Source organism: Zootermopsis nevadensis, unplaced genomic scaffold (assembly GCF_977971745.1).
Source record: "Zootermopsis nevadensis isolate Lab colony 2312 unplaced genomic scaffold, Znev_1.0 Znev_ptg000017l, whole genome shotgun sequence".
Lineage (NCBI taxonomy): Eukaryota > Metazoa > Arthropoda > Insecta > Blattodea > Termopsidae > Zootermopsis > Zootermopsis nevadensis.
Window position 1 is genome coordinate 7,326,657 of NW_028259149.1, and position 17,651 is coordinate 7,344,307.

Below are 17,651 nucleotides of genomic sequence, written 5' to 3' on the forward strand. Positions count from 1 at the left end.
CTAAGCTTTACAATTGTCGCCAATTTGGCTCGAAGAAGTAGAAAACAAACGATTAATTTCGCTTCTACATTTTCCCTATAGGTGCACACTGGATAAACAATAAATAATCTAAAGAACTGTTCACTTATGTCAACAGTATTACATGAATGTTATTTGTATTGTCCAGACAGTCAGTCAATAAATCAAAATTGTAAACAAAATTTCCGTTCTGTTCCCACAGTTGATTAAGGAAACTTGCCTCTGGTACGGTAAAAAAAGGTTAGCATGTAGGTGATACGTGCTCTGTAGAATTTGTGGGAAATAACGGTAGCTGAAACGCACAGGCTCTGAGGACGTAGCGCGTTTCCCAAGGGACCATCCTTCAGAGAGCACCGCGCTGCTCTGACACACCTGGTGGTATCGACGAGCAGCCAACGCGTAGCCGAACGCTTCTGACGGGATGATTCACGCCGCGAATAATCGCAAATGACCGAATCGATAAATTCAATACGGACCAGATCAGCTAATTTACTTTGATATTGATATTTACTTGTAAAGTTATATGCCTACAAGTATTCACAATATATTTCAACACCAGAAGGACTAAGTGAGAAAGGCAGTGTCGTATAACAAAGACTAGAACGCGACCGTGAAGTAATTATAAATTATGTTTCATATACAAGGGACTTCAGTTCTAATTTTGTAATTTTTTTCTGTTTAACCACTTCAGATCAGTTCATTGACAGTATACTAAAATAGGCCACGATAAATCCTCTTAGTCAACCATGCACAATCAATCACTTCATTTGACATAACATCAAAATCTGCAATCAGCACTGCATAAATGTAATTTATCCTGGCCACCTAGCATTGTCGAGGTAGTAAGATAATAAATAAGACTGGAGGATATTATTAAAAAGAATATTACAGAAGAAGATTTTAGAAAATGAAATGAGTTGAACTGACTCAGAAACCTACCCGATGGTGGAATTTGATGTAAGCGATATTCAACCAGCAGAGAGTTAATGACTTTGAGTCAATTTATCTTATGGACGTTGGTTGATTAGTAAGTTATTTAATTATACGCGGATTGTTTAACGACGAATGACAAGAGAATAAATGTATGAAGTGTGTTATAATTTATGAAGATACATTAAACTAAAACAATCCTATAATTTTATACAATTCAAATATATCCTAAATTTAAACACGAACTATTAACAACGATCAAAGCACTGCTTCCTAGACATAAATGAACTCATCTTGTACTTGTTATGTAGGATCAAAGTGCCTTCTGCACTGAGGGAAAAGGTTCTTTTATTAGTATTCTTTTCATTAATTGTCACTGAATCCAGGAACAATCAAAACGAAGCTCAGAGGGGGTTCAGTATTCGTATTACGCCGTGTCAAGCTCGCTTGTCTGAGCTAAAAACTAGTTTTATTGTTTTCACATCTGCACGTGAGTGAGGCGTTTTTTCAACAATTGACTTGGAAAAGTTTTACTCAATTATTGTGGCCCAAGATTGGCCAAGCGCCTGTATTAGGGTGCAACCTCATATACGACTTAAATACCAGTCAGTATTCTCCACGGATACATGGATTACTCATGAAACAATATTTGGATGTGAAGGGTGTACAAATAATGAAGAGTTTAGGAATACAAGCAGAGCTACCAATTGTGTGAATTCCTATTGTACAGAGTTCCACATACGCGTATTTATGTTTCTCAAACATCCTGATCTGATATTTTTAATTAAAATTTAATTTCAGGTTATGATCTTGTGGGTTGTGATAATGTGAAGTCCTGTATATGGTCGCAAACGTTGCGAAGAAACGTAGAGCCTCCATATTCAGCGTATGTTCATTTCGTTGCTTGTCGAATAAGACAAGTTATATTTTGTGTTAATTCAAAATCATTAACGTAAATTGGCTGATTTGCTTTAAAGACATAATGACGGAATTTACGCCTGTATTTACTATCCGGTGATTAAACGAACATTTATGGTGTACTACACCTAGCAGAATGGTGTAAATATTAACTCTCTAGACTAGTATTCAGGAGGTATCGGATATGAATCTCTGTGGACCGGTTAATCTGACAGCGGTTTTTTGCGGTCTTCAACACTATCTTTAGGCGATATCGGGTAGGAATTTTCCTATAAGCCATGGTCGCCTCTTTTTAAATCATCATGATCATAAGCCAATCGGAATTCATGCTGTCATCTCTGCAGTTGTTCTAGTGTTATAAAATACAATTAATCAGTACGAAATGCACATAAGAAAGACTCATAATAATTTGTTAAATTATGAGTTAATCGTAATTTTATAAAATTAATTTACTTTCAGGCAGTGCCATTACTCTACAAAACACAACAGTTGATAAAACACAGACAATGTATGCATAACTAGTTATTCGGAACTAGATTCAGTATAGTTCAACAAATACCTAGAAGGACGGGCAGATTATAGTACGCCGGACATGTTTAAGAAATGAAGTTGTAAAACTAACCAGTAAAAATTCATTTAAGGTAACTGTAAAGCTACACATGTCAAAATTATGAATTATTGAGAAGAAATGGCTTTCGAAAAAGCGTTTCTTATGTATAGAATCCTCATAACATGAAAACACTTCCTTGTATCTTCGGTGTTCGGCTAGAAGATCTTCAGTTAGCCGTAATTAACACTGACTTAAACACTTCTCACCGATTCTCAAACATTTATAACACGAAAATTCTAAGTAAAACTTCAATAAGCACAATATTGTCACTGTTCCTTCATTCACCTTGAATGGCAGTGCAGATTTCTCTCATGATCTTTCAATATGTCCGCGGTTACCGCTGTCTGAGGACGTTTTCATGTGACTGGTTTCCTCAACTTTAGCTCGTGTCACACTGACTCGAAAAGGGAGCAACACTACAATAAAAGAATAACGATAACCCAAAGGAAAAGTGTTTCTTCAGAACGGAATTGAAAAATGTAGTTCTACATGGAGAACATGTGACGTCAAACGCAGATCCCAATCTTTCCTTCCCAGAAGTAGCAATTGATTTTTTCTTTCTCAACAGAAGCATATACACACATACAACCCGGGGGGGGGGGGGGCAGAAAGGGAGGGAGACGTTTCCCTTCACGGAAGTAGTAGTCAACTGGGGTAATCGTGATCCTGTAGGATGGTTACGTATTCAGTCTTTAAAAGCCCCTGCAGTCACGAAAATGCCGATAGTTGTAAACAAAATTCAAAACAAGGAGGATGCTGTAATTTGCCGAATAACGAAATGAGAAGCCTAAGATGCTCTCTGTAATTTCCATGGCTTCATGTTCTTGTTCTAGGGCTCTTCCTGAATACACATTCGTCAGATGTTGCAGCAAATAAATAATTCCCTTATTTCAGTACAGTTTATTCTAAGAACGACCTGGCAGAAGAAGGAGTGCTCTCGCTAGTCTAGAATGAAATTAAGGATGGAAAACTTGTCGATATCAAATGAAGCGGATTACATTGCTACTTAGATTCTTAAAGAACGAGGTTGAAATCTCTCCCTAGAAAAGAAAAAATATCTGAAAATGTTACGTGTGTCTAGTGTCACTCAGACCGAAGTTAGAGACGTTATATAATTAATATTATTGTTATAATCATCGCACTATTTAAAGAATATTAAATTATAGTTGGTAACCTGAAAGGAAAGGAACTGATATTTTCATTATAGACTGTGAATCGTTAACATTACAGCATTAACACTACCGTCTTCTGGGTAACTACGCCGTCTAGTCTGGTAGAAGTTTACTTATACTTTAGAGGTCCTTGCTACCTCCATCATCAGGGCGATGATAGAGGCAGTGAGCTAGCTGTAAATACAGATAATTTTCAGTAGCAACAATGATTAACTGAAATCTGATAATTACTTCCGTGAATATAATTTCAAACCAAAGTAACAGCTTTTCCCTCATTTCATAGATAGTTTACATTAGGAAATCAATGTAATATGACTGAAAATAATTCCGAAATAATTATGTTTCACAGAAATCATTTCTTATTAAATAATCATCTGGAAAATTCACAACAAACCAAGCCCTCAATCTGGTTGGCGTTTCCTTAATTTAAGGTTCAGGCTCCTTAACCTCCCGCTCTAGTTTCAACGTTGTAATTTTCAATTTTTGACAACCCAGAAGACGACAGTCTAAATTCCATCGCCGTGCAAAGTCAACTCTCATACCAAGTCCATTGTGAAGCGCTTACCTCATATCTTTATCACACTTGTTTCCAACAATGACCATAGGAACTCTCGACAAGGACGCCTTCTTCCGTCCGCTTCCAGAACTATTTGCTGATGCGCATGCGCTTAGTTTGGTTTCCAGAATTTGTTCGCGCAAACGCACTACCTCTTCGAACGATTCCCGGCTGTCCATACTGAATACTAACAGGAATATATCACCTGAAATACAATACAGATATTTTCTATTAAGATACAACACCTCTAAAATATGGTTATCGACTATCCGGTGCTCAGTGGATGTTTTATCGCACATCAAATGAGTGACAACTCTTCACATACATTTCTCATATCCAGTACATAACATAAATTCAGCTCTATTCTGGGGTTGTGACATTTCACCTGTGCATTATTTTTGGGATGTAGCTTCTACACATTAATAAAATCTAGCCCTTTGCAGTGCCCTTTAATTCCATTATATTCTGATTTAGAATAACCGGTTTAAACCTCATTCTTACAATACGTACGACAGTGGGCATGTAATTTTACTTCCTTCTACCTTCGTGAGAATTGATATTCTAGCGGCGGTGATTATCAAGATGACAATTATATTCTTTCTAAGTTGTTAGACATGGCGAAGAAAAAGTAATGTAAATTCTTCATAAGCGAACCCAGTTATTACATTGTAAAGACATATGGGTGTTTACTTTTTCCATTTCATTCAATTATGCAGCACTAATGTGAATTTTAATTTATGCTGTTAAAACTACAGGTAAGAGTAAATTTCGTATAGTCAATAGACGTGTTTAAAAACACATCTAAATTTAATTAACGCAAGTGGTTACATGAAACTATCATAGAACTGATAACAGGAAATAATTAGATTCTGTAAACCAACACAAATTAGACTGTAAATTTGTGAGTGGTTTGAATACTTCACTGTACATTATTAGGCATGTATTTTAACTGTTTAATTATTTTAACTGATATGTATGTTCTAAAATATCAAGTACATTGCAATAAAAATAAGAAAACCGCAAATACCATTACAAATGTAAATAAAACAAAAGAAATACCACTACAATCCACTGAGCACACTGATATTACAACTTCATTAAAATGTGTAACTAACAAAAACACAGACTTTAATGTGTAGTTGTACTTATTCTCCTTATTGTAGGAGTTACTATGGACTAGTGTTAACTGAAAGGAAATTCTCCCGGCGATATTTAGTATAGCTCTAAACCGCTCGATATACAACACATAGACAACCTCCATATTATGGAATCACTTTATAGACTTCAAGCGAAAACCGCACATACTTTTAGACTATAGAGCTAATAATGTAGAGTTCTAAATGTACGTGCTTTTAAAGAGTAGTGAAAACTTCATTAAAATGTTTAGGGTTCACGGGCCGTAGTGTACCCATTTCAGTAACGATGTAGCCAACTAACCTGACCGAGGTCATCCGCAGTTGTCCGCGTTATTCAGAGAGTATAGAACTACGATCGCTGAACTGTAGAAGTTAACTCGTAAGAGCTATGAAAATTATTCTATATGGTAAATAGAATGTCGTAGCGATCGTGGCCAATTTGAAGGTACTGTTCCAAGAACGTTGGATAACTACGAGAATCCATTTACCCGGACGAGGTTCGAATGTAATTTCTTGCGAACAAACTCACTCAACGCTACTGCTCTGGAACAGAGAATAAGCTGTAGCTCCAATAAGACGAGAGAGGAGAAGAAAGTAAATAAAAAAGAACAGGAAGAGGGAAGTACGCCAATCTTTATCTTTAAAGATGTTTCCGTTGAGCGGATCCTGACAATTCTTCGTTATTTCTTCAGGGTAAGCTGCATACGTATCTCAAGCGTTTTAATTTAAACACTCCAGAGATTGTAGGTGAGTAATATGAATGTCTGTCACCTAGAAAAAAATTCTCCTTTTCGTTTGTCTGTTACAGAACCAAGTATTCTTCACAAAGGGACGTGATTTCAGATTAACATGACAGGTTGTTTCCATTAAGGAATCCACCTTGTTTCCCATTGTCTTCCTGAGCATGGCACCGGAAATCAATAAAACAAACTCACCATAGATGCTTCTGACTTTTCATTACCACCATCAGCACCAGAAAAAGAAGGCGATGAAGGCCATTGAGCGTCTCCTATTGGCACTTGTCTGTAAGAGCATTCTGGGAAAGAAGCTCTTCGGTTACAATATGAACCAGAACACGTGAGGAAAATGTTATTTACTGGAGGCTCAGAATTATTTCATCCCTATTCCGAGCATAAGAATAAATAATGTTAGTTGGCTAAATAAAATGTCAAATGTCACTATACCATTAGTAATAGCAGATCAGAAATATGACATTGTGTAATAAGAAGGATATTCTTCATCTGCAGAGATGACATTTCTAAGAACTATTATGAAACGATCAGGATAGGATGAATCTGAATCTGGGATATTACACAAGATCTGAATGTATACACACTACAAGAAAAATTGGCTAAATGAAGAATATAATGGTATGAAAATGAGACACACATTGACGATAAGAAAAAGTCATTCGAAAAGAAAACAGCGAAGATGTCGAATATATGACGGCCGGGAATATAAAAGAGCAGGCGAGAGAAGACGTACAGGGTGGAACCGTGAAAGCAGAACGCAGTTATGAGAAATGTTTATGATAGGATTCAGATAAATTGGGAAGGCTTACTCACAAGGCAACTTAACCTGGTGGATACGTCTGTGGATGCACGGTTCTCACGAAGGTGCCGTCCCACGTTACAGTATTATAGATACCAACGTTCGGAGGTATCGTTGGTTTGCAGCTACAAACCCACACGGCGTTACGACACAGAAGACCAACATCGACGATAAAGATGATCATGATGAAGCTCTTCTTACACTTGCAAGTACTTTCTCTTGTATTTCCACTTTATCTTCATTTCATTGTTCTTTTTTGCCGCAATTTCCTTTGCTGTACCTATTCTATTTTTCTCGTTCTGCATTCACCTTTTATTTAGTGTTTCTTCCTTCTGCTTTAATCCATATTTACTCGCATTCGACAAATATTTCGTCTCTAATCTTCCATCATAAGCCAGAAATGTTATTCTTTGTAACAAGCTTTCCTTAGCAGACTTGGTGGTAGGAAGTTCACTTAAGTACCCTGAATTTGGGTTATCTTATGATAAACAAAGTTAGAAAACGTAGAACTACATTCATGACATAACGCAATTCTAACTTGCCACGACCGAATTGGAATGAAAAACAATACGAAAGATCATAATAGAAAGAAATTGTTCTTCTTAAGATCAACCAACTAACCAGGGAATTATCTATGTTGAGCGATGTCCTTTACAAATTAGAAACGACTTCTTTGGTATCAATTTTATACCTGCGCACTTGTAAATCCTATATTAATATTTAGTTTCTCATGAAATTTGCCTACGGACCACATCTGGAATTCTGGCGGGACCCGTGATGCCTATCACTGTAGCAGAAGAAGACACTAAGATACTGTAGGTCCATCATGAACCCTGTGAAACAGCACTGCTCTGCTGTAACCACCAGCAGCGACAAACATGCATTCTTTTCAATTTGGTTTGCCACTAACTTCGCCTCTAATCGTGACAGATGAGGGGAAGTGCTCTGCGTAGTGAGACTGCACTACTGTAAGCCATAAGAACCCTCTTGTTCCATCCCTGTTTATTCCTATGACTAGATGGGGTCGCATAGCAAAGGCCGTAGAAACCAATAAAGTCAGATTTATATCAGGTGTGTAAAACGAGGGAGATATAGTGAAAAAACGAATTTTATGACAACAGATATAGGTAGACAGACGGAAACGTATCAACAGGTACGTAACTTCCCTCCCACCAATCCAGTCACCAAGTACGAGGGACATTACAGTTTTTTGTGTGGGTTTGTGAAATCGTGACATTTATACGTCGTAGACTACACTTAAAAGCTGTACATATACGTTGGTTGAAGAGACTCTTTCTAAACTACGATAAAATAAATAATTTACTAGTTTGCATTTAGTAATAAAGAAGCTACAGATTTTACAGCAAAACAATGATTAACCTGGTTAGTTAAGATTACTATGGAAATCAAATTACCTTTCATTTGTAACTCGTGTGTGTCTTATTTCGATACGTGCGCATTTCCTTCACTATTATGTCTGTCCATCCGTCTGTAGTCACACACCACATAAGCTTTCTTTGTAAAAGTAATATAAAATGCTCTTCCAACATCAACATTGCAGACCCAATCAATACTCTTGTAATTACTTTTGTGTTAAAGCTAGAATCTCTTTTATTGGTGTCGGACTGCCTTGAGAGTGAGAGAGGGGGAGGATGTGTATGAGGAATGTTGCCTCTCACCATTATGTTATGCTCATAAAAGAGTGTACTTGTGCTTGCCCGGGAGAATCACCTGCCCAAACCTAAAATGTCAGGCCACCCTAAGTAAGCAGGACGTATTATTGCGGTCTCACTTCGTGTTACTTTATGTTTGCTTTTAAAGCTTAATTAATGTTGTTAACTTGTGTCATCTGTAAACAACAACAATATAAATTATAAAATAAAACAGGAGATTTTGTCCATAAAATTTCAACGGATATTACATTAATATTTCTTACAAAACTATCTAAAATATGTACACAGTTAAATTAAGCTAAAAGCTGTTCGGGAGATTAAATATTTTTCTGCCACGCTGATTTCCTCTATACTGTTTTACATGAAGACGCAGAATTATAATAAAGGACAAAACAGCCTTACTTAAAATGTGATATTTCTGTAGGGGTTGTGACTGAGTAGGATTAGACAGTTATCAGGGAAGTCACATATTAGAAACTGTTGTCCCCCGAAAACTAAACCCAGAATTCTCTACGCAACAGAGAGCTTGTAAAAGTCGCTCTCCTGAACGGAATCTCAGTTTTTTTCTAAAAGTATTTTACATGGATTCAGGGGGATTTAGGCTGAAGTACTCAAGGCTAATATTTAGGCTTAAGATAAAAGACTTTTCTCCCTTTTCGTTCGCCCGTTTGTTTTTCTCCTTTCTTCACGTTATATTCTTCTCTTTGCTCTCGTTATTTCTGTTCATCACTGCCCTTTCTTCGTTCCATGCTGGTCAATCTCCCTTGTTACATTCGTTCTGTCTTCTTTCTTTTCATTAATCGGGCAGCCTTCATACTACGCAGACACCAAAAATACTGCGGTAAATTCTCTAATAAGGTTTTAAACAAATTAAGAACAATGATGAGTCCAGAAGGAACATCATTATCATAAACATCGCTGCCGCCGTAAAAACAAAATCCCACAAGGTTTCGTACAATATTCTTCAAATCACCGGGTCAAACCGCAGTTGTTGTGAAACAGAGCGGGAGGCCAGATAACATGAAAATTCGGGTTTAAAGTAAAATTCATGTAAAATCGATGATGTAGGGTTTCGAGCCGGCCCACAGAATGACAACAGACTTTTTGATTAACTGTGCCGACTGCCGACTCTTCCCGGCTTTATCTCTGGTCCTCGCATCGTTTCATCCCCCCTTCCAGACGTTTACAGCCTTCTTCACAGTTCTTGAGGGAATGAGTCAAGACTTCTATTCCACGTACGGCCTCATAATATTCTCCATTATACACCGCCGGTTGGCACGACAGGAATTTTAGAATGAGAATCGAGAAATGTGCACCGCATCACCCTGGAAGAATCGACAAAACTGGTATATAACGCGACTATTTCTCTCATACGTCACACACTGATCACGTAGGTGCAGTGACTGTCAATACTGCTCCGTATTTGGGAGGTCTCAAATTCGATTCTTGGCTCGAAGGTCTGCTGCTTACGTAGTTTCGTGATTTCGATCAGCTGCCTGAGCAAAATGTTGGAATAACAATAAAACATTTAGCCCTGTCTGTATGAAACGAGAATGTAACGTTCTGGAGACTGCCTTTATCATCATTGACGCACTTTAATGATAGTTTTAGGCAACGAAGCAGTAAAACAAATACTTGGCTCTAAATTATTCTTTTGAAGTATAATTTGCTAAATTCCTTCCTCATGCTGGTGAATTAGTTTCACATAGTATGGTATTAGATTGTCAGTATTTTTACATTCCATGCAGTGTGCAATTATACGTTATTGCTTCGTTGCTATGTCATGAGAGAGTGCTTTGAAACAACCTGATCAACAGAATTAATATTTAATGTGTAAGCATACTGATTGATTGGCGATGAAATAATCAAATTACTGAGCTAATTCATGTGTGTACACAACGCATAAAAGGTTTTATATAAGTTACATGAAAGCTAAAAAAATTCTATCCCTGATCACTGACTGTTTATTTTACAATGTTATTTTATATGTTCCCTTAATTAGTTTAGTTGTAAGTCACTAAATAAGTTGTAATTGAATTAATATTCCGAACAAGAAGACAAAAAGCCATAACGCGATATAAAATAGGTCTGTTCCTTGGATAATTTGGAAAGGTAAATCAATATTTAAACTGGCTACTTACAAAGTTGATTATATACTTGTCTTAGTTTATGCTTTATGTCATGAAGAATACACGTGAAATAAAAGCATAACAGGAGGTCGTCCGTCCACCCATATGTTTCACCTTCTGAACATATAAACTCGTATTGTAGGGGTACCCTAGGCGCCCGTTAGAGCTATGACTTAGGGAACGGACATGGACGGTAAGAGGGAAGTAGAAACTCTGGAACTGGAACATTCTATCTCTGTGGATTAATGAGCGCAGTGGCGACGGTGTTTAAATAAACTGGACGTATGAAATCCTCTCACCGTTCATATCTGCTGGTTCCTGTCTATTTTTGCAACTGCTGTTTCAGAGCTTGCTAGAAATCTGAGCAACAAGGTTCGAAACTACTCTTTACATATTTTGTCTTTCTCTTTCCCACACACCCCTTCTGGGCCTATATAAACTCCAGTTAACCCATCCCTCACGTATTCGGGCTGAAAGTCTAATTACTGACAAAGGAAGTTGGACTACCCGTTTCTCTCAGCATTATGTAATTACAGCGCCCGCCTTCCTTTTGTCAATATTTTAGAATGTAATGATTTGTAACAAGCGTCATATCACACGCTTCAATAACATGTGCTATGGCTTCAAGAAATGTCAAATATCAAAATAGTATACATATTGATAAGAAACAGGCAACGGATTATCGCTTGAGCGATACACGTTGGGAATAAAGCTCTTTTGCCCTCTTTCCACTTAATAAAATAAATGATCACAAAACTCGGATATCGTGTACATTACTCCCTGTGTCCATCTGTCTCTCCACGCTTCATCTCCCGGACCATTTCGCCACTGGTCAATTAAAGAGTATTACTGGTTCTCTTTCAGACGATAAAATGTTTCCTGCTCAATAAATATTCTGTATTGCTTACTAAGTTAAATATATGGTTGCCCAAAGACAACACTAAAGTTCTGTACTTATGCTGTAATATCGAACACTTTAATACGAAAAGAAATGTGCTACGTACGGGTACTTGAAACATAGAAAAAGCCTATACAATACCAAAAGCGTGCGTTTAAATGTAACTAAAGGCTTCGTGTTGCTTTTATGAAACTCTGAACTTTAAATCCTTGTCCAAGTATTAATTATTATTGTCAACTTTGCGATAAAAGATTTGTTTCTTTCAAGCGAATGCATGGAAATTCGAGAACACATTCGGAAAAATAAAAACAAGTACGCCGGAGTAGAACCTACATATTTTCATTATTTTCTGGGGGTCTATAACATGCTGTGGTATTGTGCTGAATTTTAAATCAAAACCTATATTAACACTGCACACAAATTACTTATAACAAAAGTTATCAAACTGATTTGCTCATTGCTACTGCACGCACTAAATAGCCTCACAGACAACCAATCACCAAACAAGCCACCAAATATGATACGTAAATTAAATCGTATTTAACGGCGATTAACAAACATGCAACGTTACCAAAGTCTGCAACTGTGTTATTTATTGCAGTAAGATGCTTAATTAGTCCTAAAAACAACCTATAAAATTTTAACATACGGCTGTTGTAACCATAACGAGTTAACTTCAGTAGCAATGAATATATTCATGGAAGTAGTTTATTGTATTGTAACCTAACCTAAACTAAATTAAACCAAATCAAACCAAACCTAACTTAACGTTACCTAATCAACCTTAACCTAACCTAAGGTGGCTTAAGTCCATACAAGTAACTATTTTCATATGTACGTCACATCATTCAGGTTGGCAATGAAGCATATGTTGCCCTTATATCTTATCCGCATTGTGTCGCATGGTAGTACAATTCTTATGGGGCCAGTATTTGATTGCGTACTAAACCTGGTAATAATAACAGTTCTGATATTGCACTGTAGTCTTCATTTTAGTTTTATGATGATCTTTTACCAACAAAGTTCCTACTTCTCGAGTCATCTAGCGGGTGTACTAGATATTTGCAACTCTGCTCTTCACTTTCATTTTAAATGAACCTGAGAAAATAATTTTAACTTACCAGTAAGAAAAGACAATCTTCTCATGGCGGGAAATGGGTGGTTTCCGGAAGTGTCCAGAATGTCCAGCTGATGGACCTCATTACGAATGCGGTAAAGTTTCCGGTGGAAGTCCTCAATGGTCGGAGTGTAAGAGTCCTCAAACTTGTTGTTAAGAAATCTGAAACAAAAACGTGCGAAGTTTCTCACACAGAAATATCAAGATAACAATACAAAAATAAGCTCCAATTAACTAAATTTCAAGAATGTTTCAGTCCCGAGAATGTAGTACAATATATGAATGCGTGTGTGGGCTGGTTAGCCAAAGCGGAAATATCTCTGATTTGTATTCATGAATGAGGTTGCTCAAATATCGACTTGCCCAGCAGCTATTCTGTGTCGATTTTTCTACATTTCCTCAGAATTAACAGATGAATTCTGAGACAGTTCCTTTAAATTTATGACGTTTTCCTTCTACAACATGTTTATATATACTCCCTGTTTATGACCATCCTCCTATTTCATATGATGATATTCTATTGAAGGCGTTATAAAATAGCATACCACGTGATCGATATAAACCGTCGCACACATGTAAGAGTTATATTAGTCCCCACATAACTTAATTTGCAAGGAACTGCGCCTGAAAATACACCATCATTCTTAGATTTCTGCCATGTCGCCCCCAACTGTTTGTATTCAAGCCAAGTCTGAACTTGCCATAACTTTGTGGGAAAGTAAATAAAGAAACTCGTTCCGGAGCTCGCTGCATCTCCATGCTTTGAAATTGAATATTCAAGAGTACATAAAATCTTCGCTAAAGATGCGGCTTTAAATATTAGACAAATAAACTGTTATTACATCCAAAATATACTTTAATAACCAAAATTAAATTAATTTTTCTTTAAGACAACTCTCATACGTTGGTTCGTAGCGTTATAAAATTAAGAATATAAAATTTTCTGAATATACTCGTAAAAATAAAATCCTGTTCTGTTTAATACATTTATCATCAGGAGAATTTTTGGCAGACTTTCTTTTTGTCATATTTTCTTAAACCATGTTACTTCCGAGATGTGTATTAGGCCTACAACTAACTACACCTTCGGTTTTGTTATTCCCTTAATGTGAGAGTCTTCATTTTCTACTCGAAATAACAAGTAACACTGAAATTTCATATGATAACTTTTGCGTTTTTAGATAGGAAGCGGGAAAACAAAAAGGTTATGATCTGTAGAATACATTTCCGGAATTTAATGAGTTTCTACATGAATGTATTCATGATTTGCTACTGTCACTCCCAGATATTTTATATTTGTTATTTAAAAATAAAAGTAAAGGTATCCCACTAGACGCCATGGAGGAGCTTGTGAGGGAGAGGAGTACAGCTCCTGCTCATTCTTAATCTCAGTACTAGATGGAGGTAAGTGGTCAGAGTCACGCTCTGTCTGCTCTTTACCCGCGGGGTAAGAACCCCAGTACCCTAAATTTAGGAGGATAGGTGGGATCCACAGCCGGCCTAAACACAGGTGATAGAAGAAAAATTCTTTGCCTCTGCCCGGTTGCACAGTCTGTAGTCTGAATCTGCACTGACTGAGCCACCGCGGCTCTCTTGTTATTACAGATACGATACAGAAAACAAAGGACGTTTTAAAACCAGGCCCTGTCTTCAGACACAAATGACGGCGATAAACGCTGATAGGTGGAATAATTAGTGTGTCGTGTCAGAGAGGGCCACGCCCATCAGTTAGGCTACGCTGGATGGCCAACAGCAGCCAAGGTAATTATGACTAATTGTGAGTCGCATTCAGTGCCGGTCGGCACTCACAATTAATTATCTTTTGTGAAAGCCAAGTCGACAAGTTTGTTCACACAGCATCAGACTTTTCCTGTCAATTGCCGTTCGAAACGCCCTATTGACAGGGAAGCTGATCTGAAACTATAAGTAGGTGACAATTAACGTATAAATAAACGAAAGCTACCCTTCCATGAGGGAAAACAGCAGAGAACTGCAATTCCACTAGATGCAATTTGCATGATTAGTTCGATAATGTAATTACAGACAATTCAATTGCAGATCTTATATATGTCAATATCGTTCCGGATTCTATACACAATAATGACAGTGGCAGATGTTTTCGACTCGACTCCTGAATGTAAACATAAATCATAAGGTGTTTCACCTAATAACATTTTCATTAATGAATCATAAGAATGCAATGAAAATATTTACCATGGACAGAAAATCAACACACTGAACGTTTTATGGCTTCTAATACAAAAAGAATAATTCGTTCTTCATAATTTTATTAGGCTATGAATTAATTTATTTTATTGAATTGGATAATATTACGTAAAATTCGAATTTCAACGGCTACAGAAGTATTCTCTTCTCGTGTATTCCACAGTCACAAAATCCCAACTCATTAAAACAATTCATTTAGATCCATTAACATCGATAATTGTTTATTGACTGCTAGAGTTGGCGACATCTCTTCCGTAAAACGTTGCATTAATTAACTTATTTGTTATAACTGGAAAGCGTATTTTTTTACTAATTATTACTATACACTTCTAATGAATTATCCGTGATGTTACTTTAACTCCAAAACTTCATAAACTACCAACGTAAAGCGAATCACACATACGTTCGAGCTGTTCCAAATTCCTCTGTGTAGTTCTGCTAAACATTGGATCACATATCAAGTGCTATGCTGCCCGAAATATAGCCAAAAAACTAAATTAATTAAACTGACTGAAAATCTGCATTGTCTAAATAAAGTAGCACAACTAATTATATTTGCTAATATAACTGACGCCTCCACGATGCAGGACCATTCTTCAGAACCCGAAAGTCGTTAGAAATTCCTTGTTAACCTTCTGAAGAAGACCTCTGATGCATGAAGTCGGTTATATTCCAGAATCTGAATTAAGGCTTGTCCACTTTCCTTCAATTTTCACGAAGTTACTTCAGTATTATATTTCTGTTACCAATGAACGACCTCATTCCATTTTATGTTGATGTATCAAACGCCATGTTACCTATATTGTTAAAATATACACACATGCATATATGTATATTCTATGGATCCGTAAATCTGACTATATTATGTGGAATAAATTATGAAGTACAAAACGTACTGATGAGTACAATTTAAAATATATGTTTTACGAACAATAAATATTTGGAAAAAATATTAAAATATTACAGTAAATCCACTGCTATACAGCAGAATATATGATAGCAATAACACCAAAAAAGATTACGAATCCTCTTTACACTGCAGAAATTTATAAAAAATGTTATTTTTACATTTACAAACAGGCATTTGTCTCTCCAATTATTCTAACTCCCCATAACCTGGTATCCAACAGGTTAGGTTTCTTTCCTTTACGTACGTGCGTAGACCTATAACAATGAACACGCCCTTCTGTTGTATGCATGTTTTTAATCTATGGCATTCCTCATTCCTACACTGGTTTATTTATTTATTTATAGTACCTGGCAACAATGGACGTCTTGCCGACCCTGGAAGATCCGAGGAGCACAAGCCGGTAGCAATTCTTGGGCGGCGGTTTACAGCTGTCCTCACATGACGAAGAACTACCAGGGCTGGGTCCGGAGCCGGTCTGCTGAGAGCACATGGCAGCTTCTGGCTCCCCTTCAGACACAGCTGTTCTTCTGGACGGTGCCTCCCCCCCTGGCAATGCAACTTCGTTAGGAGACGCTCGGCTGGACCCACAGAGGCGAGAAACGGCGTCCCTGAAGCATGCAGTGGCCCCGTTCAGCGCCAGGTGGAATCCCGTACAAGGTCCGGACGCCACAGCCCCTGCCACGGGCCCCGAGGCGTCACGGCAGGCTCCCCTGCTGCCCCGTCCATCCTCCACCGTCACCGCCCCCAGGACACTTGCTTCGCGTGGTGGAGCTTCAGTCCTCGGCCCTCCTGTCACAACAATCGCAGTCCCTGGATTACCCAACGCGAATTCTGTAAATATTGAAGATGACTGTCAGAGTGATCATCGCCCTGATAACAGAAGCAGGAAGAATCTCTGAAACGTCGACCAATTTCCGCCATATAACACGGGGCAACATCTCAAAAAGCAGCCATTTACATACCTGTCGCCGTGAAGACCTGAAATCTTACCCACGTGTGACACAGTGAAGCACTTTAAAGCTATTAATACAATACACAAGCAGCATCGCGGTTCTATGGACCTTATTTAGTCAGCAGCATTCAATCTCGTCCCACTGACCTACATCCCCAGTGCATTTGCAGGTATTTGATTCTGAGATAACGCAGTGAATTAACTTATCGCAGCCATGAATCCCTGGGGGTAGACATCCTCAGTCAAGGAATTCGTAATTTCTTCATTTCCCCCAGGTACGTATATACCAGAATATCACAACAAAATAGACCTACAAGATCCTTCCCATTTAACATTCCCCAATCCAGTGTTTTTCAACAGGTGTGCCATGACGTGAGTCTCAAGTGTGCCAAGGCGTTCAGAATTCGATTAAATTTGTATCCTAATTTCCTCCGTTTGGAAGGAAAGACATTACCTTTGAGATCACCATTTTGCCTGTGTCTTCCATCCATCTTCAGGACCAAGTGCCCAATGAACTTTATGCCACTGAAGACCACCCCAACATCTACTATGTCATTTCCTACTGAGCTACCCAATATCATGGCAGACGTACGAACCTACGAAACTGGCGCGGCAAGACCACTACCTCATACAAATCTATTGTTCCGAAATTATTCTCGTATATGGCAGCAGACCAATAAAGAGTACGCAAGCCTTTAACAATATAAAACAACGTCGTGGTGACATGAATATGATCAACAGTGATTAACGTACTAGTGTGCTATTCAAAAGGTCCCGAATTTGAATCCAAAAGTAAAAAAAAGATCCGTCAGTACAGCGACAATCCATCACCTGAGTACAGGAGTAGAGCAAACT

The 17,651-nt window shown here is 37.7% G+C and overlaps 1 protein-coding gene across 5 annotated transcripts in view; it reads right to left on the reverse strand.

Annotated features, from left to right (window-relative positions):
* LOC110833260 (GTP-binding protein Rhes) overlaps window positions 1–17,651 on the reverse strand; it is a 54,239-nt gene that overhangs the window by 13,380 nt on the left and 23,208 nt on the right. For 3 of the 5 annotated variants that reach the window (XM_022071069.2, XM_022071066.2, XM_087350273.1), the window contains 3 exons: window positions 16,192–16,675; window positions 12,713–12,870; window positions 4,214–4,409 (listed from right to left, as the gene is read on the reverse strand). In XM_022071069.2, the coding sequence (XP_021926761.1) occupies window positions 4,214–4,409; window positions 12,713–12,870; window positions 16,192–16,334 (497 nt within the window). In that variant the 5' untranslated portion in view covers window positions 16,335–16,675. The remainder of the gene's footprint in view (window positions 1–4,213; window positions 4,410–12,712; window positions 12,871–16,191; window positions 16,676–17,651) is intronic. The other 2 variants (XM_022071067.2, XM_087350274.1) reach the window with 1 other exon arrangement.